The 23834-nt window shown below is 38.1% G+C and overlaps 2 protein-coding genes across 3 annotated transcripts in view; one reads left to right on the forward strand and one right to left on the reverse strand.

The window, feature by feature from the left end:
- PFDN1 (prefoldin subunit 1) overlaps window positions 1-23834 on the reverse strand; it is a 68133-nt gene that overhangs the window by 17013 nt on the left and 27286 nt on the right. For both annotated transcript variants that reach the window (XM_027607109.1, XM_027607110.1), the window contains exon 3: window positions 16122-16206. In XM_027607109.1, the coding sequence (XP_027462910.1) occupies window positions 16122-16206 (85 nt within the window). The remainder of the gene's footprint in view (window positions 1-16121; window positions 16207-23834) is intronic.
- On the forward strand, window positions 4119-4640 carry LOC113929881 (ubiquitin-40S ribosomal protein S27a-like). Its single transcript, XM_035727512.1, has one exon. It carries the CDS (start codon window positions 4146-4148, stop codon window positions 4611-4613), a length of 468 nt encoding a protein of 155 aa, XP_035583405.1. The 5' UTR covers window positions 4119-4145; the 3' UTR covers window positions 4614-4640.

Below are 23834 nucleotides of genomic sequence, written 5' to 3' on the forward strand. Positions count from 1 at the left end.
CCAAAGAATCTCTAATAAAACCAATCCATTTCTTTCTTTGGTGTTTAAAGTGGTCAGGTTCAGACCACCTCCCCCCGCCGCCAAAAAACCAAAAGTTCTGGATTTTGGATACGACTTCAGATACAAAAATCATTAAGCAACCTAAGAATATAAAAATCAATAATCCCTCAGGTGGGTCAACACAAAGTGTAGAATACCAGAATATAACTGAAAATTTGGTCCTAGTTTTCATATACTCCACCACTGGGAAATACAGAGCAAGGGACAGGAAAGGCATTTAAATCATTCCTTCATGATCAACAGCTTTACAAACAAGTACTAGATTGCTATGTCTACTTTAGAGAAAGTTATTGCTATGATTTGAAAAAAAAACAAAGGCAAAGAGGGGTCAAGAGCCAAATCCAAGCAGAGCTTCATGCGGGCACTATGGGTTAAAATTGCACAGGTATACTGGAGTCAAACGTGTGGTAATTTCATCAAACAACCTGACTCTCTGAACAATGAGTTAGGGAAAAGGACTGAACAGAAAGATTTCTTTATTCTCACACTCACTGCCCCATCTGCAATCACCATTCTCTCCCTCTCATCCTCTCTCACACACTAAGTGCATATTTCCACTGTCAAAAGCCACATTAAAAGACCAGCAAAAGACCACAATCACCTGGTTAACCTCTAGCATAACTACTGAGTGGAGCATGCTCTTTGAGGCCCCCAGCGCTGGCTCTACACTGCAAGTGGATGTGGGTGCGTGAGCCCATTGGGGCTTGGGAAAAAGGAGAGCTCAAACAATGTTCTTGTCAGCACTTTAAACAAAAAATCCATTCAATGAGAATGGCACCATGTTCCTTTTGCCCTTTCTCCCTAGGAACTAAATTAAACAGATTACAGACAGTGGCAAGAGCTGGCCTTAGAACAGCCTCCCCCTTATTTATTATTTTTAGCAATTTAGTCCGACAACGCCTGACAACTAAACATGCCTAGAATAGCTAAAGGGAGGGGGGATTATCAGATACTACCAGCAAAAAAACACTAGTCATCACTTCCTCCAACCCTAAGAAAGAATCATTTTCCATGTCTTTATAGCATCATGCAGAGTTGGAGCTTTTAGAGTCTCACATAAAAACAGAGTACATATAAAACATCAGTGGAAACCGATAATGCTTCCTGATCTGGAGGACTGTTCCACCCTCACATGTGTTTTCTTAAAAATAAGAGCAGAATAAAATGAACTAAGTTGTTTTACACAAAAGTTAGGAGTAAAATGCATCTGTGTCCATTTTGGAAGAATTCCCCCACAAGATAGTTATGTACCCAAAAGAATGGCTTCATGAATAGTGATGGAATTCAAATATTTTTATTATGCTGGTGAAAGATGAAAGATCTGCAAGTAAGACAAAGGGAAGTAGGAGAAGCTCCTCTAATTAATCAAAATTAGGAAGACAGCACCACCACAGACACTCTATTTATAAATGAAGTAACATACTAAAAATTCTCTGAAAAATGAAAAAATAAAAATGGTAAAGTAGAACTATCTGCAGCAGCGGATTAAAATTCATAAAAATACACTTTATTGTTTAGTAAGATAAAATGTCCATGTACATTCAGGAATTTATAATAACACTTCCTAAACATTTTTTGCCACTATTCTAAGTATGACATATTTTATAAGACAGTATAAAGCACTATAAATGAGTAAAATGATGTCTTCCTGGGTATGTTATTTTATGTATGTGGGATTAATAATACAGCTCCATCTAAAAGTATCTCTAAAACAGGGGATACCTAATATACTACCTTAAGCCATCACAAGCACATCTGTGATTTCAGTAATTTGAGCAACTACTACAAAGGTATCAAAAAAGATGTTGTTACCTTTTATTTTTTTTTTTTTAAGATTTTATTTTCTTTATTTGACAGAGAGAGACACAGCGGGAGAGGGAACACAAGCAGGGGGAGTGGGAGAGGGAGAAGCAGGCTTCCCGCGTCGAGCAGGGAGCCCGATGCAGGGCTTGATCCCAGGACCCTGGGATCATGACCTGAGCCAAAGGCAGACGCTTAACGACTGAGCCACCCAGGAGCCCCTGTTGTTACCTTTTATTACATTTTAAATGGCAAAGCTGCAGGCAAACAACTACTTTTATTTTACCTTCAGAGAAAAGGATTCCAATTAACTTTTTAAATTAAAACTGGACATGAAAGGAAACTGGTTTTTGTTTTGTTTTGCCTCCTTTCGTCTTTTTTTGTAAGGGAGGATTTTTGCTCCGCAAGTGTCATTTCAGAAGAATACCAAGGTTATAACGATAAATTTAACAGAAGTGCCCATAGGTATCTTCTAATCCAACCTCTCATCTTACAGATGAGGACGCTGAAGCTTAGAGTACAGCAAGAGCTAGAATTCAAAACTCCTAACTCAGGAGAAGGTATTTATATTAGGAATCTAGGGTAATGGGGCGCCTGGGTGGCTCAGTCCGTTGGGCATCTGCCTTCGGCTCAGGTCATGATCCCAGGGTCCTGGGATCGAGCCCCGCATCGGGCTCCCTGCTCAGCGGGAAGCCTGCTTCTCCCTCTCCCACTCCCCCTGCTTGTGTTCCCTCTCTCGCTGTGTCTCTCTCTGTCAAATAAATAAAATCTTTAAAAAAGAAAAAAAAAAAGGAATCTAGGGTAATGAATGCTCTGTTGTAAATCTAGGAGACTTGGAGATCTCTATTTATGGTTCAAATATCAGTATGGATCTTGTTCTTTTGAGCTGACATGCAGTGTGTGCTCATTAATACAGGTGTGGCCTGTCCACACTGAGTATCGAACAACTCACTTCCTCTGGCCAGTATCTATTACTTCAGGTTAGGGAAGACCTGTGCTGTAAGGACTGACTAGAGTCAGAATCTCAGGTAAAGAAAATATACTGATTAACTTCCCCTTACCATCTAGATACAAGAGCAGGGAGGTATGCAATAACAGGAAAGAAAATTCAAAGTCTACCTCATTGAAAGAAATCATTTTCTAGACAGGCTGAAAGTGACCGCAGGAACTCTCAGGCATGGGAGGGAGGGGGATAAAGACAAATATTCACGGCTAGGCACCAAGAAAAGTCAGACCATATAAAGCACAGTGAAACCTGAGGTCAGTCAACAACCCTCTGAAGCACTGAAAGGGATAGTCTGGTGTGGGTATAGACAAATATTCCAAGGAGGAAATCAAGGCACCCTGGGAATGCATTCTAGAATAAAGAATTAATGGACTCAAGATGCAGAAAGCTAAACTCAAGTCTAACGGGAATGCAAATCCTTCTTTTACCTTAATCATAGAATGAAGACACACATATCAGTCAATAGGTGAAATCAGAGAGATGTATGTGTAAAATATTTGTAATATATATTTTACAAATAAGGAAGACTGTCTAGTTAACAGGGCAAATCTATTTGAAATGGTCATCACATCTAAGTTCTCACCAGAGCTGAAATATTATTTTTTAAGTAAACTCTACCCCCAATGTGGGGCTCAAACTGACAACCCTGAAATAAAGAGTCACATGTTATACCAACTGAGCCAGCCAGGCATCCCTGAGCTGAATTTTTTTTTTTTTAATATTTCTAATAAGGAAGTGAAATATATCACAGTTTACATTTGGGTAAATATTAGCACTTGGATCATAACACATATACATTGACCAAAGCATTGAAAATATTGATAATAACCAATAAAGAATACTCAACCAGAAAAAGCACGTATTGGGCTTTTTCAGACTCATGCCTATTCTTCTCTAAAAGCCAAAGAATAAGATTATGCAGCTACATTAAGCCTTAAGACACCAGGACATAGAGAACATATATAGTTCACTATAAACTCTAGGGCTTCCAACCATCAGGCTCTTTTAGATTTAAGTCTTAAATAACTAAAAACTATTTTAAAACAAACATCCATTTTTACAAATGTTGAGAATACAAATAAACACTATAAAGAGAGAAGTATTCATACCTGAAATCATAAAGCATGGGACAGCAAGAGAAACATCACTCGCTACTCTCCAAGTCAAAACATAGAAAAGAGATGAATTTACTAACTTGCCATTATTACTTTTTTTTAATTAAAAAAATAAAAGCAGCTTTCCTTTCCGATCCGCCATCTGTGGTGGAACTGCTGCCAAGATGCAGATTTTCATGAAAACCCTTACAGGGAAGACCATCACTCTCAAGGCTGAGCCCTCGGATACACTAGAAAATGTAGAGGCCAAGATTCAGGATAAGGAAGGAATTCCTCCTGATCAGCAGAGGTTGATCTTTGCTGGCAAGCAACTGGAAGATGGACGCACTTTGTCTGACTACAACATTCAAAAGGAGTCCACTCTTCATCTTGTGTTAAGACTTCGTGGTGGTGCTAAGAAAAGGAAGAAGTCTCATACCACTCCCAAGAAGAATAAGCATAAGAGAAAGAAGGTGAAACTGGCCGTCCTGAAATACTATAAGGTGGATGAGAATGGCAAAATCAGTAACCTTTGTCGGGAGTACCCTTCAGATGAGTGTGGTGCTGGAGTTTTCATGGCTAGCCACTTCGACAGACATTATTGTGGCAAATGTTGTCTGACTTACTGCTTCAACAAACCAGAAGACAAGTAACTGTATATGGGTTAATAATAAAAGACATGGGGTGCCTGGGTGGCTCAGCCGGTTAAGCAACTGCCTTCGGCTCAGGTCATGATCCCAGAGTCCTGGGATCGAGTCCCGCATCGGGCTCCCTGCTCGGTGGGCAGTCTCTTCTCCCTCTGACCCTACCCCCTCTTGTGCTCTCTCTTTCTCACTCTCTTCTCTCAAAAAAATAAAATTAAAATAATAATAATAATAAAAGACATCAACAACAACAAAAAAAGCCACTCAGAGGGTCTAGTGACCTAGATGAAGGTGGGACACCATCAAGCTAATTTGCAGAGTATAGACATTTTATACACGTTGGTACTCAAGTCTCTTGGGTCAGAGCAGCAGAGATCTCTGAAAAATAGCTCCCTTCAGCAAACGACTAAAAGATAAACTGTACACTCTATTAGAACATCTTGACTTGTTAAGAATAAAAATGGACTGCCTACGAAGATAAACTGTGGTAACTCTACATAATGGAATGAAAACAAACAAATCACAATCTTGAGTAACACAGATATATCTCACAATGTTGAGCGAAAGAAGGCAAAAAATATATATACAGTGATTTTGTTCATATAAAGTGCAAAAACAAACAAGTAAATTACACTGTTGAGGGGAGGTATATATAGGCAGTTAAAAAAAGGAAAAGAAAATACAATTGCACCAAAAACAGTAAGATACCTAGGAATAAACCTAACCAAAGAGGTACAAGACCTGTATTCTGAAAACCTAACACTGATGAAAGAAATTAAAGACACAAAGAAATGGAAAGACAGTCCATGCTCATGGACTGCAAAAATATTGTTAAAATGTCCCTACTACCCAAAGCAATCTACACATTTATGCAATCCCTATCAAAATACTAACATTTCTCACAGAGCTAGAACAAACAATCCTAAAATTTGTATGGAGCCACAAAAGACCCCAAATAGCCAAAACAATCTTGAAAAAGAAAAGCAAAACTGGAGGCATCACAATTCCGGACCTCAAGTTATACTACAAAGCTGTAGTCATCGAGACAGTATGGTACTGGCACCAAAATAGACACACAGATCAAGGGAACAAAATAGAAAACCCAAAAATGAACCCACAATTATATGGTCAATTAATCTTCAACAAAGCAAGAAAGATTATGTAACGGGAAAAGACTATCTCTTCAACAAATGGCGTTGGGAAAACTGGACAGCTACCAGCAAAAGAATGAAACTAGACCACTTTCTTACACTATACACAAAAATAAATTCAAAATGGATTAAACACCAAAAGGTGAGACGTGAAACCATAAAAATCCTAGAAGAGAACAAAGGCAGTAACTTGTTTAACATCAGCCATAACAACTTCTTTCTAGATTATGTCTTCTGAGGCAAGGGAAATGAAAGCAAAAATAAACTATTGGGACTACATTAAAAAAAAAAGCTTCTGCACAAAGAGGGAAACTATCAACAAAAGTAAAAGGCAGCCAATGGGGCGCCTGGGTGGCTCAGTCGTTAAGCATCTGCCTTCGGCTCAGGTCATGATCCCAGGGTCCTGGGACTGAGCCCTGCATCCGGCTCCCTGCTCAGCGGGAAGCCTGCTTCTCCCTCTCCCACTCCCCCTACTTGTGTTCCCTCTCTCGCTGTGTCTCTCTCCATCAGATAAATAAATAAAATCTTAAAAAAAAAAAAAAAGTAAAAGGCAGCTGGGGCGCCTGAGAGGCTCAGCCGGTTAAGTACCTGACTCTTGATTTCAGCTCAGGTCATGATCTTGGGGTTGTGAGACTGAGTCCAGCACTGGGCTTGGTGCTCATCAGGGAGTCTGCTTGGGATTCTCTGTCTCTCTCCCCGCCCCACTCCCTGCTCAGGCACGTGCTCTCTCCCTCTCTAAAATAAATAATTAAGATAAAATAAATCAAGAACCTATAAAACTCAACACCCCAAAAATGAATAATCCAATTGATAGGCAGAAGACATAAATAGACATATTTCTAAAAAAGACATATAGACATCCCAACAGACATATTAAAAAAGGCTCAATATCACTTATCATCAGGGAAATGCAAATCAAAACAATGAGAGATCACTTCACACCTGTCAGAATGACTAAAATCAACAACACAAGAAACAATAGGTGTTGTCGAGGATGTAGAAGAAGAAGAACCTTCATGCAATGTTAGTGGGAATGCAAACTGGCACAGTTACTCTAGAAAACCCTATGGAGGTTCCTCAAAAAGTTAAAAATAGAACTACTCTACAATTTGGCAATTGCTCAAGTGGGTATTTACCCAAAGAATAAAAAAAATACTAATTCAAAGGGATATATGCACCCTGACACTTATAGCAGCATTATCTACAATAGCCAAATTACAGTAACAGCCCAAATGTCCACCAACCAATGAATGGATAAAGATGTGGTATATACTACTCAGCCATAGGGCGCCTGGGTGGCTCAATCGTTGGGCATCTGCCTTCGGCTCAGGCCATGATCCCAGGGTCCTGGGATCGAGCCCCACATCGGTCTCCCTGCTCAGCGGGAAGCCTGCTTCTCCCTCTCCCACCCCGCCCCCCGCTTGTGTTCCCTCTCTCGCTGTGTCTCTTACTGTCAAATAAATAAAATCTTAAAAAAAAAAAAAAGAATGAAAATGTTGCCATTTCCAATGACACGGATGGAGCTAGAGTATTATGCTAGCAAAATAAGTCAGAGAAAGACAAATACCATATGATTTCACTCACATATGGAATTTAAGAAAAAAACAAATAGGCAAAAGGAAAAAAAAGAAAAAGAGGCAAACCAAGAAACAGATTCTTACCTATAAAGAACAAACGGATTGTTACCAGAAGGGAGGTGGGTGAAGGGATGGGTTAAACCAGTGATGGGGATTAAGGAGTGCACTTATGATGAGAGCCTGTGATGTATAGAAGTGCTGAATCACTATATGGTACACCTGAAACTAATAGTACACTGTATGGTTTTGTTTTGTTTTGTTTTGTTTTCTGAAGATTTCATTTATTTGAGAAAGAGGGAGAAAACACGAGCAAGGGGAGGAGCAGAGAGAGAAGCAGACTCCCCGCTGAGCAGGAAGCCGACGTGGGGCTCAACATGGGGCTCGATCCCAGGACCCTGGGATCATGACCTGAGCAGAAGGCAGATGCTTAGCCAACTGAGCCACCCAGGCGCCCCAGTACACTGTATGTTAACTAACTGGAATTTAAATGAAAACTTAAAAGGAAAAAGAAATACCTACTACAAAAGTTAGGGTTGTAGCTATGGGAAGGGGCAGGAATGGCATTGTGATTAGGGGGAGAAAAGAATGGGAGAGCCTCTGGTGCACGTCAATTTTTATTAAGCTATATGTTATTTTAAGGTTTATTTTTATAAATGCTATATCTCACTACAAAATAAAAAACTAATTTCTTAATGGAGTCTAAATTTTGAGCTATGCCCGCACTGAGTATAATTCTTGTTTAACGTATAAAAAAACATCCCATCACTGGCTCTGCTCTCACCTGCCCTTCTCTCTCCACCGAAACAGAATAGAATCACTATCATATAATAGTGTCCACCTGACATCACCTCCAAAGAGGGGCTCCCATCATATCCACAATGGTACCAACTCAAAAATGAAGTACTCAGGGCAAAACGTGGACATTCAGCCAAGTGCCTACCAGTTACCACCCATGCTATGGAAAAAATGATCTTCAATAGGCAGAGTAAAACCTCCTCAATCATGGGAACTCCTCCAAAACATTTTCTCATCAGAGTCCCAAAACTCAGCGAACTGCAGAATGTCACAGTCACCTCCTACCAGTTCCCTTGCCACTATTCTTCCTTCTTGTTTCAGGAACCACTATCTAACCAAAATTGTCATTTCTGTGCAAGAATCAGGACTTTTACAGTTTCTCAGATTTTACTTACAACATGGGCTGCAGAGCTATTTCACAACCCTGACTGTAATACTTTGCGTCAGAAGCAGCATTATGCAGGCCAGAATGTCCTGGGTTTCCTTACTCTTATTTTTATTATGTCACTGCTAAGCTAACCAGGGTAGTGGGAGGTGCGGTGACCATGTCAAAGATAAAGGTAAGGAAGTGGTCAACCAGTATATGCATGTGTCTAAAATATAATGGGAACGTTAGACTAAATGTAGATGAGCCTCAAGCAGTAACTGCCCCTCACCTGGAACAAAGGAGTGAACCTAAGAGAACAGTGGTCAAAATGTGCTCAAATATATCACTGAAAGCTTACAGTTATCTCAAGGATTCCAAAAAGTGGAGATTCATAAGGCAAGAGGGTCAGAAATAGAGCTCTAGCTCATCTGAAAGCTGAATCCAAGTTTTTCTAAAGGCAAAAAAAAGTCCATAAAATTATATCCTTACTTCAAAAAAAAGTGAGCAAAAAATATAGGAAGTATTTTTCACTCTTTAGAATATATTGCCTCAGTCAATGTTTTTGTTTTGTTTTGTTTTTTGTTTTTTTTTAAGATTTTATTTATTTATTTGACAGAGAGATAGAGAGCACAAGTAGGCAGAGAGGCAGGCAGAGGGAGAGGGAGAAGCAGGCTCTCCCGCTGAGCAGGGAGCCTGATGCGGGGCTCGATCCCAGGACTCTGGGATCATGACCCGAGCCGAAGGCAGATGCTTAACCAACTGAGCCACTCAGGTGCCCCATCAGTCAATGTTTTAACTCAACTTTAACTAAAACTGAATTTTCTAGGGAAAAAAAAAAAAGACTCCTATTTTCCTATTGTAGCAATGCTGAACATTTCAAAAAGAAAATTATTTTTACAAAGACAGATGAGAAGTGCCTGGGTGACTCAGTCGGTGAAGCGTGCAACTCTTGATCTTAAGGTTGTAAGTTTGAGCCCCGTACTGGGTGTAAAGATTACTTAAAAATAATTTTAAAATACTGGGGTGCCTGGGTGGCTCAGTCGTTGAGCGTCTGCGTTTGGCTCAGGTCATGATCCCAGGGTCCTGGGATTGAGCCCCGCATCAGGCTCCCTGCTCCACGGGAAGCCTGCTTCTCCCTCTCCCACTCCCCCTGCTTGTGTTCCCTCTCTCTCTGTGTCTCTGTCAAATAAATAAATAAATAAATCTTAAAAATAATAATAATTTTAAAATATTAAAAAAAAGATAAGACTCATAGTCTTCATTCCAAATCCCAATTATACTAAGGTCATTTAAGAAATTAAGCTTTTGTACTTTTCTAACAACATATACTGTATTATGTATTATATACACTCAGCCATCTTGAAAAAATTATCGGAATTTTTAAAAAACAGACATAAATAACATGGTTACTCTATCATACTAAAGCCACCATTTTATATTTTCTCTTAAACAGGATCAGCATCATTGGTCTATACTAATCACCATTAAAATGAAATGGTAAAAAAAAAAAAAAAAAGGAAATGGTGATTGTTCCTCCAAGAACCTGATCTATCATCTTTATAAAGGAAAGATAAAAATCTAAATAACACTATCATATTGTGAGTCTGTTATGAAAATATTTTCTTATTAATCCCAGTAAAATGACTACAGCCCAAAGAATAACCCAACATTTGGGTAGTATTTTGTAAATACGGAGTTTTAAGAAGAAAAAGACAGTAAGACTGTCTTCCCAATAAGCTAGTACTTACCCTTACTCTTCTAGTAAGTAATGTAACTCCTTATCAAGGGAACATGAAGGCAGGGTTATAGTACCCCCACCTCTGCTCCGTAAAAAGAAAGGACCAGCAAGTAAGGCCACTAGATTGGATGACAATGTAGGGACAGCGTAAGAGAGTTTATTAAGAGCTAAACAAATTCCAGGTAAGCTTTGCACTCATAAACAACGGCTGCAGGGGGAAATCAGCAGAAGGCAAACATAAAAAAAAAAAAAAAACAGAACAGACATGGATAAAAGGGAGCCTAGGAAATATGAATATGGGTTCACATTTCAGAGAACCTGAATCAGATAAGCACCTATGTCATTAAAAAGGTGTATCCATAGTGTCATTTGTATAGATTGTTGGCAGGAAGTGAGGAGGCATACAAAGTGGGCCAAGCTAACAGCTTTGATCAAAAACTGAAACTACAGATCCAGACACAAAACAATCTTAGAGATGAAAACATGCTTAATGGAAACAGCCTGGCCTTTGTCTGCTGACTTATGTACAAACTGTGACTCCCCAACTATGTTTTAAGGTATCTCAGGGTAAAAATTAAATGATGATGATAAGTAAATAGGATTAAGACAAAACAGGCTGAACTGGCAAGAAATGCTAGGGCCCAGAAGAAAACACTGTAGGTTTGAAAGGAGAAGCAACAACTCCTCCTTGGGAAGAACTATTTAGAGCTCTGAATCTGTACCAAGCTTCCCAAGTAATAGGAAACCCTAAGATTTCATTTATTTGGGAGAGAGCGAGTGGTGGGGAGGGGCAGAAGGAGAAGCAGACTCCCTGCTCAACGGGGAGCCAAACACAGGGCTCGATCCCAGGACCTTGAGATCATGACCTGAGCCCAAGGCAGCCGTTTAACCAACTGAGCCACCCAGGTGCCCCCAGTAAACCCTATTTGTAATTACCTCAAGTGGTGATAGTTCATATGTTCAAATTACCACATTATGGTATGAAACTAATAAAACCATTAGGGAGAACAAGGAAAAAGGACCTGATTTAAGACTGAGGAATCAGAAAATGCTTCTTAGAAGTAGCCCTAAACTAAGATCTTGAGTTACTATATGGAGCCACTAATAACTGCAGGAGGAGAAAGTTCCCCAATGGAGGAAACTATTTTTTCCAAAGACCTAGTAGAAACAAAGAAAGCACAGCAAGTTCTAAAAACAGAATATTTCTGAATGGCTGGAGTATACAGTGTAAGAGAAGGCAAAGGAAATGAGGGAGATGAGAGAAATAGACAGGAGTCATTTCATAAAAAGCCTTGAAGGTATGTTAATAAGTCTGAACTTTACCCAAGAATAATGATGAGTTTTACACAGAGGAGTAATACGACCAGATTTTCTAATATGTTACAAAGGACATTCTAGCTTAAATACATTAAAAGGATTGATGGGGGAAAAACCAGAGATTAAAAGAAAAAGAAACAGAAAAAAACAAAAACAACCAGTTAAGATGCTACTGCAGGGGCGCCTGGGTGGCTCAGTTGGTTAAGAGGCTGCCTTCAGCTCAGGTCATGATCTCAGGGTCCTGGGATCGAGCCCCGCGTCAGGCTCCCTGCTCAGTGGGGAGCCTGCTTCTCCCTCTCCCTGCCACTCTCCCTGCTTGTGCTTTCTCTCTCTGTCAAATAAATAAAATCTTTAACAACAACAACAAAAAGATGCAACTGCAGATGGTGGGAACAGCTGCTTTAAAGGTAGGGGGAAGAATTCCAGAAGGAAATACCACTTCATAGAGAAAATAGGGAAGAAATAATGTTCAGAAATATAAGAATTTTCCAGAACTGGGGGGCCTGGGTGGCTCAGTCAGTTTTAAGTGTGTGACTTCAGCTCAGGCCATGATCCCAACATCCTGGGATGGAGCCCCGCATTGGGCTCCCTGCTAAGTGGGGAGTCCGCTTCTCTCTCTCCCTCTGCTCCTCCCCCCAGCTCCTGCTCTTTCTCTCTCTCAAAGAAATAAAATAAAATCTTTAAAAAAAAGAAAAAGAATTTTCCAGACTAATGGAAGATCTTAATCCTCAAATTCAGGAAACTCAACTTAGACCAAGTAGGATTAAGAAAAAAATAAAAAAACTAACTCCACACCTAAATATATCCCAAAGAAACAACAAAACATGAAAGACAAAGAGAATATTAAAAGTAACCAGAGTGGGAGCACCTAGGTGGCTCAGGTCATGGTCCCAGGGTCCTGGAATTGAACCCCATGTCAGGTTCCCTGCTCAGCAAGGAGCCTGCTTCTCCCTCTCCCCAACTCCTGCTCCTGCTCTCTATCTCTCTCTCAAATAAATAAATAAAATCTTAAAAAAAAGTAACCAGGGGGGTGCCTGCGTGGATCAATCGGCTGGGCGGCTGACTCTTGGTTTTGGCTCAGGTCATGATCTCGGGGTCCTGGGATCTAGCCCCATGTGGCGGGTGTCTGCTTGAAGATTTTCTCTCTTCCTCCTCCCCACCCCCCACTCGAGTGCATGCTCTCTCTCAAATAAATTTTTTAAAACAATAAATAAAAGTAACCAGAGAAAAAAGACAAAGGAACAACAATTAAGCTGACAGATGACTTCTCAACAGCAAAAACAAAAGCCAGAAATCAGCAGAATACTATCTTTAAAAGACCTGAGAAATTCCCAAACATATAAAGCAAAATGAAATCTATCCTCTGAACTATGTATACAGTAATAATGAGCACTTAAATACATGGAGAGTAATCTCTAAACACCAATGCCTACTAAACTGAAAGATGAAGAAGAAACTGATAAGTATCATCATGGAGATTTGACATCTCTCTCTCAGTAACTAATTGAATAATCAGGAAAAAAATCAGTAAGAAACACAGAGAATCTGAACACTACAATTAACAATGTTAAGTGTGCATTAGTGCACATGTGGGCGTGTGTACATGCATACATTTCGGGCCGAAGTAACAAAACTATGAATGTATGGCAGTGGAAAGTACAGGATTGCTTGACGGGAGAGAAGAGAGTGTACAGTGGGAGATACTATTAAAAATACAAATTAGGGCAGTTTTGGAAAGTGTACTAAACGCAGAGGTAGGGATCATGCAATAATTAAATACTGGGTAACAAGGAACCTACAACGATAAGAGAAGTGGAAAACAAAAAAGTGGAAAATATAAACTAGAAGTAGAAAGATCAAATGATGAAAACCAATATATACAGCATAATTCCTCTTTATTAAAAAAAAAAGCATAGGGACACTTGGGTGGCTCAGTCGGTTAAGGGTCTGCCTTCAGCACAGGTCATGATCCCAGGGTCCTGGGACTAAGTCCCACATCGGGCTCCTTGTTCAGTGGGGAGCCTGCTTTTCCCTCTGCCTGCCTCTCTCTCCCTCTCTCTGACAAATAAAAAGATAAGTTGTTAAAAAAAAGTGTATACGTGTATGAATTTGTTCATAAAATAGTTTGGAATGATACACACCAAACTGTAGAGGTGACATCTGGGGATGTGCAGGCAAGAGGGGAAAACACTATCTTTATTTCATCATGTTATATTTATTGGCTGTTTTTCTTTTTTTTACAGTACACTTAATAATGCTTTTGTGATATTAAAAAACATGTAAAATAAAAGATTAAAAAGAAAAAAGACACAATAAAATGTTCTAGGAAAGAAGTTGGAGTTTAATTCTGCTAGTTTTTTGTAGCTGTAATTAGCATTTCAAATAAGTACCAACAAGCCAGCTAATCTACTTCCATTATCTGGCAGATATCAGGATACTCTACAGTATTTGAGAAACTCCAAAAAAAGGTAACTTGGGGAAAAAAAATTTCCTGGGGTGCCTGGGTGGCTCAACTGGTTAAGCATCCAACACTTGATCTCAGCTCAGGTCTTGATCTCAGGGTCGTGAGTTCAAGCCCCATGCTGGGCTCCACACTGGGTGTGGAGCTTACTTAAAAAAAAAAAAAAAATCCTAATACTCATCAAAACTAAACAGTATGCTATAATCATCTGTGGCAATTTTACCATAATATTCTTTTTAATTATAAAAGTTAACACATGCTATAATTTATCCAATGCAAAGATTTTAAGAAAAAAATAATTTCATGTCCATATTCCACTTAATTTCCTTAGAGTAACCAGTGTTAATATAATATATATACTGACATATCTTTTTTTTTTTAAAGATTTTATTTATTTGACAGAGAGAGAGAGAAATCACAAGCAGGGGGAGCAGCAGAGGGAGAGGGAGAAGCGGGCTCCCTGCTGAGCAGGGAGCCTGACACGGGGCTTGATCCCAGGACCCCGGGATCACAACCTGAGTCAAAGGCAGACCCTTAACTGACTGAGCCACCATGCGCCCCCTGAAATATCATTTTGAATGTTTATATAGGGCTCTTATTTTTTGTGTTTTCATAAAAAGAGAATCATATATACAATACTTTACATCTGGTTATTCATCAGGATAATTTTTAGATGTATTTACCTACAGCTGCAAAAACAGGTTTTCAGTTATCCAAATGAAATAGTTTTATTTGGAGTTTTTTTTAAGATTTTTAAAAAATATTTATTTATTTGACAGAGATCACAAGTAGGCAGTTTTTTAAGTTACTTTGAGAACAGAAGATACAAAATTCAATCTAGAACAGTTGGGCTAACGAAAATGATAAAATAGGACACAATAACAACCTGGTTACTAAAAGATAAGTTTTTGTTTTTTTTTTGTTTGTTTGTATGCTTGTTTTGTTTTTTACAATACACCTTTCTAAGCTACAAATCTATTACCAAGTTTGTTTAAATTATGGTCAATAGTCAAACAAAAATAAACCTAAGTAACCTAAGACACTACATACCAGGCCATGCCAAGTTGGTGCCATGCCAAGTTTTTGCCCCTAAGAAATCCCCGGGAGGATACAGGGGGTGTCTCACCAATTCCGCAGAGGGCTGAGTCAGATTCTGAACTACTGCCTCAAACAGTACTCACACAAATTAGATAAAGTGACCTATGAAGTCATTGTAACCACCCCCATTTCAGGAAATCTTGGCCCCAAAGAAATAACAACCAGTCTTTCGCCCAGGCCAACTTTTACTATATACAGGATGGACCTTCTACTCAAGCCCAAGAAGAATATCTCATCAAAGGTCTTAATGTATATGGTAAATGTAATAAATTCCAATTATCCAAAAATTTACTAAGTTACTCTTACCCATCACCTTTGCCCCTAGCAGAAAAAAAAAAATTGTTTTCCTCACTGCAGCACCATCCTTCAGATAGTTATACCTAATCTATGTTAAACGAATTACAATATGAGACATATATCAAGATCCTTTAAATACTATTACCATCACCCACTCTCATGCCGATCCACCACAATATGTGGTGTTTAAACATATACTGCATGTTTTCCTTTTTTTTTCTTTTTTTTAAAGATTTATCTATTTTACTGAGAGAGAGGGAGAACAAATGGGAGAGGCAGAAGGAGACAGAAACCTAAGCAGACTCCGTGCTGAGGAAGGAGCCCAACATGGGGTTCAATCTCATGACCCTGAGACCACGACCCGAGCCAAAACCAAGAGTTGGACACCTAACTTACTGTGCTGCCCAGGCGCCCCTGCTTTGTTTTTAAAAACAGACATGTTCATTTGAAGGCAATGGAGAAAATACATTTAGATTAACAGCATCCTATCTTCTTCAAAAATCTCTACATTTCCCAGAAACTATTCTTTTTTCTTCCTTTTTTTTTTTTCCTTTGGGGGAGGAATATTCACTGCCATGAATATGACTGGTTTATTGCTCTAAAACTCAGAATGAAAACAACGTGACATAACTTTAGCAGGCATACATTTTAACATGACAGAGTGAGATAACCTTTTTCTTAAAATTTACTACTGTCAATATTCACTCAAAACTTACTTCTAATTCTTTAATTTTTTCTTCTGCTATTTTCTGTTTCTCTAACAGTTGATTGTGAATTACCTCCTTGGACTGAAGAATAAACCTACAAAACACAAAAAAGTTGAAGATTAAGCCACATGACCGCCATAATCATCAAAATCAACAGCTACGTACTACAGATATTAAACTAAGAAAATTAAAACAATGATCTTCTAATTCGGGACCAATAAAATGCATTGCTATGTTAATGTGACAAACTCAGGAAACCACCACAGGTTTAAGCCTTGGCTGAGAAGGACTAAAAGTTTAAAAGAAAATTCTGCTTACTACTCTAAGAAGGGAATTAGGCTTTAAGATTCACAAATGAAAAAAATTAAAGGGATAAAAATCTATCACAGTTGCCGAAAGTTAATAAAAATCCACCATAATTTTTATTTTTTCAATTGTCTAGGTCAACTTTTATCTAGATATTTTTTTAAAAATATTTATAAGTTAGAGCTCCCCCTCCAATCTTTTTAAACTTTTTTTTTGTAACAGCACTAACTCATGACCTTTTAAAGTCACAATCAAGTACTGTGTTAGGATCAATGCATTAGTGTTTATAGGAGTTCCTCAAACAAAAAGCACTGTATAAAGCCTAGTATCTTTTATTATTATTTCCAAGTTTATAATACCTCTGAAAAGCTCAAAATGCACAAGTGGAAAATTTCAACTTTTTCCATTTTACAGTCAGATACATTATTTACAACTGATGAGAGTGGAAATATAAGGAAGCTTTAAAAATTAGCACTGAATCTGTTTTGTGAACATGTGCTCATAATTCTTGCTGTAAGGAAAGAAGAATAAACTATTTTGTAGCCTCAAAAAAGGGAAATGAATTATTTCCCTTCTACTGGACTCAAGTGTCGAACTAGGCTATAACAGATTTCCATTAAAGATTGCACTTAATTAGGCAGATGGTTTCTTCTCTTTGCATATAACTTAGAGTTTAGCCAACAAAGAACTAAACTTTATTTCTTTTTGTTGTTGTTTTTATTGAAGTATAATTGACAAATAATATTCTATTAGTCTCATGTGTACAACACAGTGATTCAATATTTGTGTATACTACAAACTGATTGCCACAGTAAGTCTAGTTATCATCTCTCACCACATAAAGTTAATATAATATTGTTGATTATATTCCCCATGCTGTACATTATATCCCCAAGACTTAAGTTATTTTTATAACTGGAAATTTGTACCTCTTAATCCCCTTCACCAATTTTGCCCTCCAACAGCTCCCCACCCCTAAACTCTGTATCTATGAGTCTGGGTTTTGTTTTCTTTGTTCTGTTTTTTTTAGACTCCACTGGTAGTGAAATCACTTGGTATTTGTCCTTCTCTGTCTGACCTACTTCACTTAGCATAATATCCTCTAGGTACATCCATGTTGTCATAAATGCCAATATTTCATTCTTTTTATGGCTGAGTACTATTCCATTGTGTTTATGTGTGTGTTTTCTCATATGTCTATTGGCCATCTGTATGTCTTCTTTGGAAAAATGTCTATTCATATCCTCTGCCCATTTTTTCCCAAGTATATCTTTTTTTAATTTTTTTTTATTATTATTGTGTTTCAGGTGTACAGGTCTGTGATTCATCAGTCTTACACAATTCACAGCGCTCACCATAGCACATACCCTCCCCAATGTCCATCACCCAGCCACCCCATCCCTCCCACCCCCCTCCACTCCAGCAACCCTCAGTTTGTTTCCTGAGATTAAGATTCTCTGATGGTTTGTCTCCCTCTCTGGTTTTGTCTTGTTTCATTTTTCCCTCCCTTCCCCTATGATCCTCTGTCTTGTTTCTCAAATTCCTCACATCAGTGAGATCATATGATAATTGTCTTTCTCTGACTGACTTATTTCGCTCATTTTTTAATTGGATTGGGTTTTGTTATTGAGTTGTAGGAGTTCTTTGTATATTTTAGATAGTAACCCCTTATCAGAAATACGATCTGCATGGATGCCTGGGTGGCTCAGTCGGTTAAGCGGCTACCTTTGGCCCGGGTCATGATCCCAGGGTCCTGGGATCGAGTCCCACATCAGGCTCCTTGCTCAGCAGCGAGCCTGCTTCTCCCTCTCTCTCCCTCTGCTTGTGCTCTGTCAAATAAATAAAATCTTAAAAAAAAAAAAAAAGAAATACGATTTGCAGATATCTTCTTCCATTCAGTAGCTTACCTTTTCATTATGTTGATGGTTTCCTTTGCTGTACAGAAGCTTTTTAGTTTGATGTAGTCCCACTCATTTATTTTTGCTTTTATTACTCCTACTCTGGGAGTTAGATGCAAACAACAACAAAATCAAAACAAAAAACCTCACTAAGACTAACACAAGGAGCTTACTACCTACATTTTCTTCTAGGAGTTTTACTGGCTTTAAGTCTTACATTGAAGTTTTTAATGCACTTTAAGTTAATTTTTGTATATGATGTAAGATTGTGGTCCAGTTTTCCAACACCATTTACTATCCTTTCCCCACTGTATATTCTTGCCTCCTTTGTCATAAATTAATTGACTATATATACATGGGTTTACTTCTGGACTCTCCATTCTGTTTCACTGACCTGTGTATCTCCCTTTAACAGAAAGCCAAATAAGAAAACATATCAAGGTAGCAATATATAGTTTTCTCTATAAACCACAAACAACAACAAACCAACACAAAACCAAACAACAACAACAAAAAACCCACCACTGTATCTAGGGTGGGTTTTTACCAAGAGGATCTGTTATTATAGATATAAAACAAGTAAAAGCAGACCAAAAATGGCAACTCCAGTTTTGTCCAGACAACTGGGAGAAAACTGCTCTTCTTCTTTATAAATACACCCTGCCATATATAATACAACCTGGTAAAGTTCTCTTTCACTCCACCAATGATTAATCTTGTTAATGTCCTGATGTGGACAGTCCACATCATTTAACTGATGATCCTTGTCTTCAGCAGTAAGTTGATCCTTTGTTAAAATCTTACTCATATAGTCACTGCCAAGATAGTGCACATTTATGCAAAATAAGGATTTCTATATAACCTTTTGTGACCAAAATATTCTTATTAGTCCAAGAGATGGGTGCTGTTTCTGGTAAGACTATGATTTACTGAATATTTTTCTCAGAACTATTTAGTACAGGGGTGCCTAGGTGGCTCAGTCGGTTAAGCGGCTGCCTTCGGCTCAGGTCATGATCTCCAGGTCCTGGGATCGAGCCCCACGTCAGGCTTCTCACTAAGTGGGGAGTCTGCTTCTCCCTCTCCCCCTGCTTATACTCTGTTTCTCTCTCAAATAAATAAATAAAATCTTAAAAAAAAAAAAAAAACTAGTACAGTATTTGAAGAGCAAAGTGTTTTAACTGCACTAAGTCTCAGTGATACTATGTAAAAAGTTATTATAAATCTAGGCCCAAAAGTCATCAAACTATGTCATTAGATGCACAATTTTACTAACAAAGCCTTTTAGCCACAGAAATAATTTTCAGAATAAAATATACATTTTTAAATAGCACTGATTGCTGGCCAGTGAGTAGTAGTCTCAAATAATAGGTCATCAGACATTACCTTTATTAGTGTCTGGGAAATTTTCAAAGCTAAGATTAGAGATCAAGTCATTACTTATGTGGCCTTTAAAAATAAAGTATTTGAACAGATACTAAATCCCTTGAGCAGAAAATAAAATTACTAGAAAGCAAGAATACTCAACAACAAAAACATGTTTTTCCATGGCCACACAGCCCTTAGGTAGCTATACTGGACTATGCCAACTTCCAAGGCCAGAAGCCAGCCAATTTACTATAAGCCTAAGGACATCTCAGCCATAAAAGTTTTAAACAAAGATGAGTATTGAGTAAACACAAATGTTTACCTCAATGAGTAGTCACACTGTAAAATTCAAACAAAAAAACTTATGGAAAATTTGGTTTAGTCCTTTATTTTTAAAAAACGCCAACCATAAATCCAATGAAGATTGGGAAGGGCCCCAAGAAACATCTGAACTTCTGGAAAAAGTCTTTAGAAACATTTTATCTGTTGTTAAAAGGAGCTAAATTATCAGATGCTATTTTGAAAACACATAATAATGTAATTATGAGTCATATATCATAAATAAATATTAGGCACATAGTTTCTCAAAGTAGAAAATCTCACAGAGATCCTGCCTGATAGCTTATGGAAAGCCAAATGGTAGATAAAGGATTCTGCAGTTCAAAATGTGCCACAAAGGAAAAATAAACTGTGAAGAGGAAAGTTATTTTTATTTGACAAATGACATGCAAAGAATGTGCTTACAATATTCAGGATTATATATTCTAGACTAGTGTCACTGCTTTGTAAAAAGGTCTCTACATTGGAAACCAATGCTATGTGGCCCTGCACTGTCAACTTTCAAGCACAAGTAGCCTGCTATTTAATTTCCTCATTTATTTAGAATTATGCCACCTGAAATACATTTTTAAAATACATAACTTTTATGATGGCTTTTGTGTTTGTTTCTTGAGAAACATGAGAGGCTATGTTCTGAACTGTCCTGCAGGTTGGTATATGACTTTCTTATGACTCAGCATGAATCAAGAGTGTTGTTTACCTGCCCAAAATACAATCCAAGATGAGTGATAATGTTGTCTTTTGGGTATGCTCACCGGACATAAACTATTCAGACACAACAATATGCTTATGATAATGTATTTTGTATGGGTGGGAAACTTCTAGAGGTTATCTGAAAACATGGCATTTAGGGCATTCACAAATTAAGTGGCACAGAAAAGGATGAATAAGAATGAGTCTATCTTGGGGCACCTAGGTGGCTCATTTGGTTAAGCATCTGACTCTTGATCTCAAGCTCAGGTCTTGATCTCAGGGTCGTGAGTTCAAGCCCCATGTTGGGCTCCATGCTGAGCATGGAGCCTACTTAAAACAAAACAGAAAGAATGAGTCTATCTTGCTTCTTTGCCTCATCCCACTGGTGATGAAAACTAGCATATACATACAAAGATCTATGTGCAAAAAATTTTTTATGTCATAACTTTTTTTAGCAAGCAAGGAAGACTAAAATCCCTTAGTAAAGAAGAAATTTTAAAATTATGGTACATCCAGGGCACCCGGCTGGCTAAGTCGGTGGAGTGTGCAACTCTTGATCTCAGGGTTTTAAGTCTGAGCCCCACCTTGGGTGTAGAGATTAAAAATAAAATCTTTAAAAAACAGATAAAACAGGGGCACCTGGGTGGCTCAGTCATTAAGTGTCTGCCTTCAGCTCAGGTCATGATCCCAGGGTCCTGGGATCGAGCCCCGCATCGGGCTCCCTGCTCAGTGGGAAGCCTGCTTCTCCCTCTCTCACTCCCCCTGCTTGTGTTCCCTCTCTCGCTGTGTCTCTCCTCTGTCATATAAATAAATAAAATCCTCAAAAAGATAAATAAATAAAATAAAATTATGGCACATCCATATTGTGGAATACTGAGCAAGTAAAGACTTTCATTACCGGCATAATGGAGAACAGATACCCTGAACACTATTCCTATTCAAAACAAAGCCAAAAAAAATTGTTTTTCTAACATTATGCTGAGCAAACACACATGAAACATTCCAGAGGCCCCAAAGAAGTGAGATCAGGAATTCTGAAAGGTGTGAGACTGGTAAATTTGCTTTCAACTTGAGAGTTCCTGCTGAACCCCAGAGACCTTAAGGATCCAACCTGGTCAAGAAACAGGAGATAAAACCTAGAAACCATCCAAAACAAAGATACTATTAGGAGAATCCTCAGTTAAAGCCAGGTCCCCAAAGGGTTCCACCTTCAGTCAGAGTGAAGAAGAGTGGGGCGGGGGGGGAAGAAACAAACTTGTCTCTCAGTATGGTAAAATAGAAGAAACCTGTCTATACCATGGAAGTAAATAAAATGAACAAACAAAAATGTCCCCTAAGCATGTATAACCAAAGGAAGGAGGGTGGGGGGATGGCAATATGGGTGAAAAGGAGCGGGACATAACACGCTCCCAGTTATGGTATTAGGTACAGCACAAGGAATATAGCCAGTGGTACTGAAAGGGCACTGCTTGATGACAGACAGTAGCTATACTCATGGTGAGCAGAACAGACTTCTTGAATCACTTTGTTGTACACCTGAAACTAACACTGTATTGTCAACTGTATTTCAGTTAAAAAATATTTTTAAAATTCAACACAATAAAAAAATGAAATATAGTGAAACGGAATTTTTTTAATTTGACTAAAGATACATCAGTCATATAGGAAGAGTATAATTTTCATATTTTAATTCTCAGGATATAAATAACATTTCAAAACAAGCTATGACTTCTAATTTTTTTAAATAGTTAAGTATAATATATATAAAAAAATTTCATTTTTACTCAGAAAAAAAAACTTGGGTGTCTTTTTTTAATTAAGATATAACCAACATGTAACATTATATTAGTTTCAGGTATCAGTTCTTACTGGAATATAAAGACTCTCCCATTTTTATTTTTTTAAGTGGCTATCAAAAAGCAAATGACAAGGGGCGCCTGGGTGGCTCAGTTGGTTAAGCAGCTGATTTTGGCTCAGATCATGAGCTCAGAGTCCTGGAATCGAGCCCCGCATAGGGCTCCCTGCTCAGAGGTGAGTCTGTTTCTCCCTCTCCCTCTCCGCGTGCTTGTTCTCTCTCAAATAAATAAAATCTTTAAAAAAAAAAAAAAGCAAACAACAAAGCAAGCAGATCATGAACTATTTCTTGAAGGAGACAACATTAAACAAACAATTAATAACTTATAAAACTTATGTGAGCAGTGCTAAGAGTTGTTAAAAGTCTCACTAAAGGTAATCCTACATTTCCTAAAAATTAAAAAAAAAAACCTATTTTAACTAAAAGAAGAATCAAAGAATGTGTAACCATAACTGGCCTTCCAATAGGTTATGGTCCAAATTCGACCTACTGTATGGTTTAGAAAATCTCCAGCACAGACTTTAATTTACAGTGTTCCTAATTAGGTGGGTGGCAGAGTTCAAGTAAACTTGATGATGGGTTAATAAAAATTAATCAAACTAAGAGAGAGAAAAAGCTATTAAAAAAACAAAAAAAATAGGATACAGCATGCAAGACCTAAAAAACAATACTGAGCAGTCTAACATATGTGTAATTAGAGATCCAGAAGGAAAGAATGAAGCAGAAGAAACACCTGAAGAAATAATGAACAAGAATTTCCTAAAACAAATTAAACAACAACAAAAACCCACCAAATCATAGTTCCAAGACACCTGGAGAAACCCAAGCAAAATAAAATCAAAATCAAAATCAAGATGTAACAGGTAGCACAATCAAACTACTGAAACTCAAAGATAAACAGAAAATCTTACAGGCAGCCAGAGAAATGACAGATTATATTTAGAAAAACAAAGGTAAGAGGCACAGCAAACTTTTTGTCACAAATTATATATGGCGGAAGGCAATGGAATGACATTTTCAAAGTACTGAAAGAAAAAAGTTATTAACCCAGAGGTACATACAAAGTGAAAATATCTTTCAAAAATGAAGAAGGGGCACCTGGGTGGCTTAATCGGTTAACCAGTCGACTCTGGATTCTGGCTCAGGTCATGATCCCGGAGTCCTGGGATCAAACCCTAAGACAGTCTCTAGACTTCAGTGGGGAGTCTGCCTGAAGATTCTTTATCACCTTCTAGTCCTCCCCCCTGGCTCATGCACACTTCCTCT

This window comes from Zalophus californianus, chromosome 5, assembly GCF_009762305.2.
Source record: "Zalophus californianus isolate mZalCal1 chromosome 5, mZalCal1.pri.v2, whole genome shotgun sequence".
NCBI lineage: Eukaryota > Metazoa > Chordata > Mammalia > Carnivora > Otariidae > Zalophus > Zalophus californianus.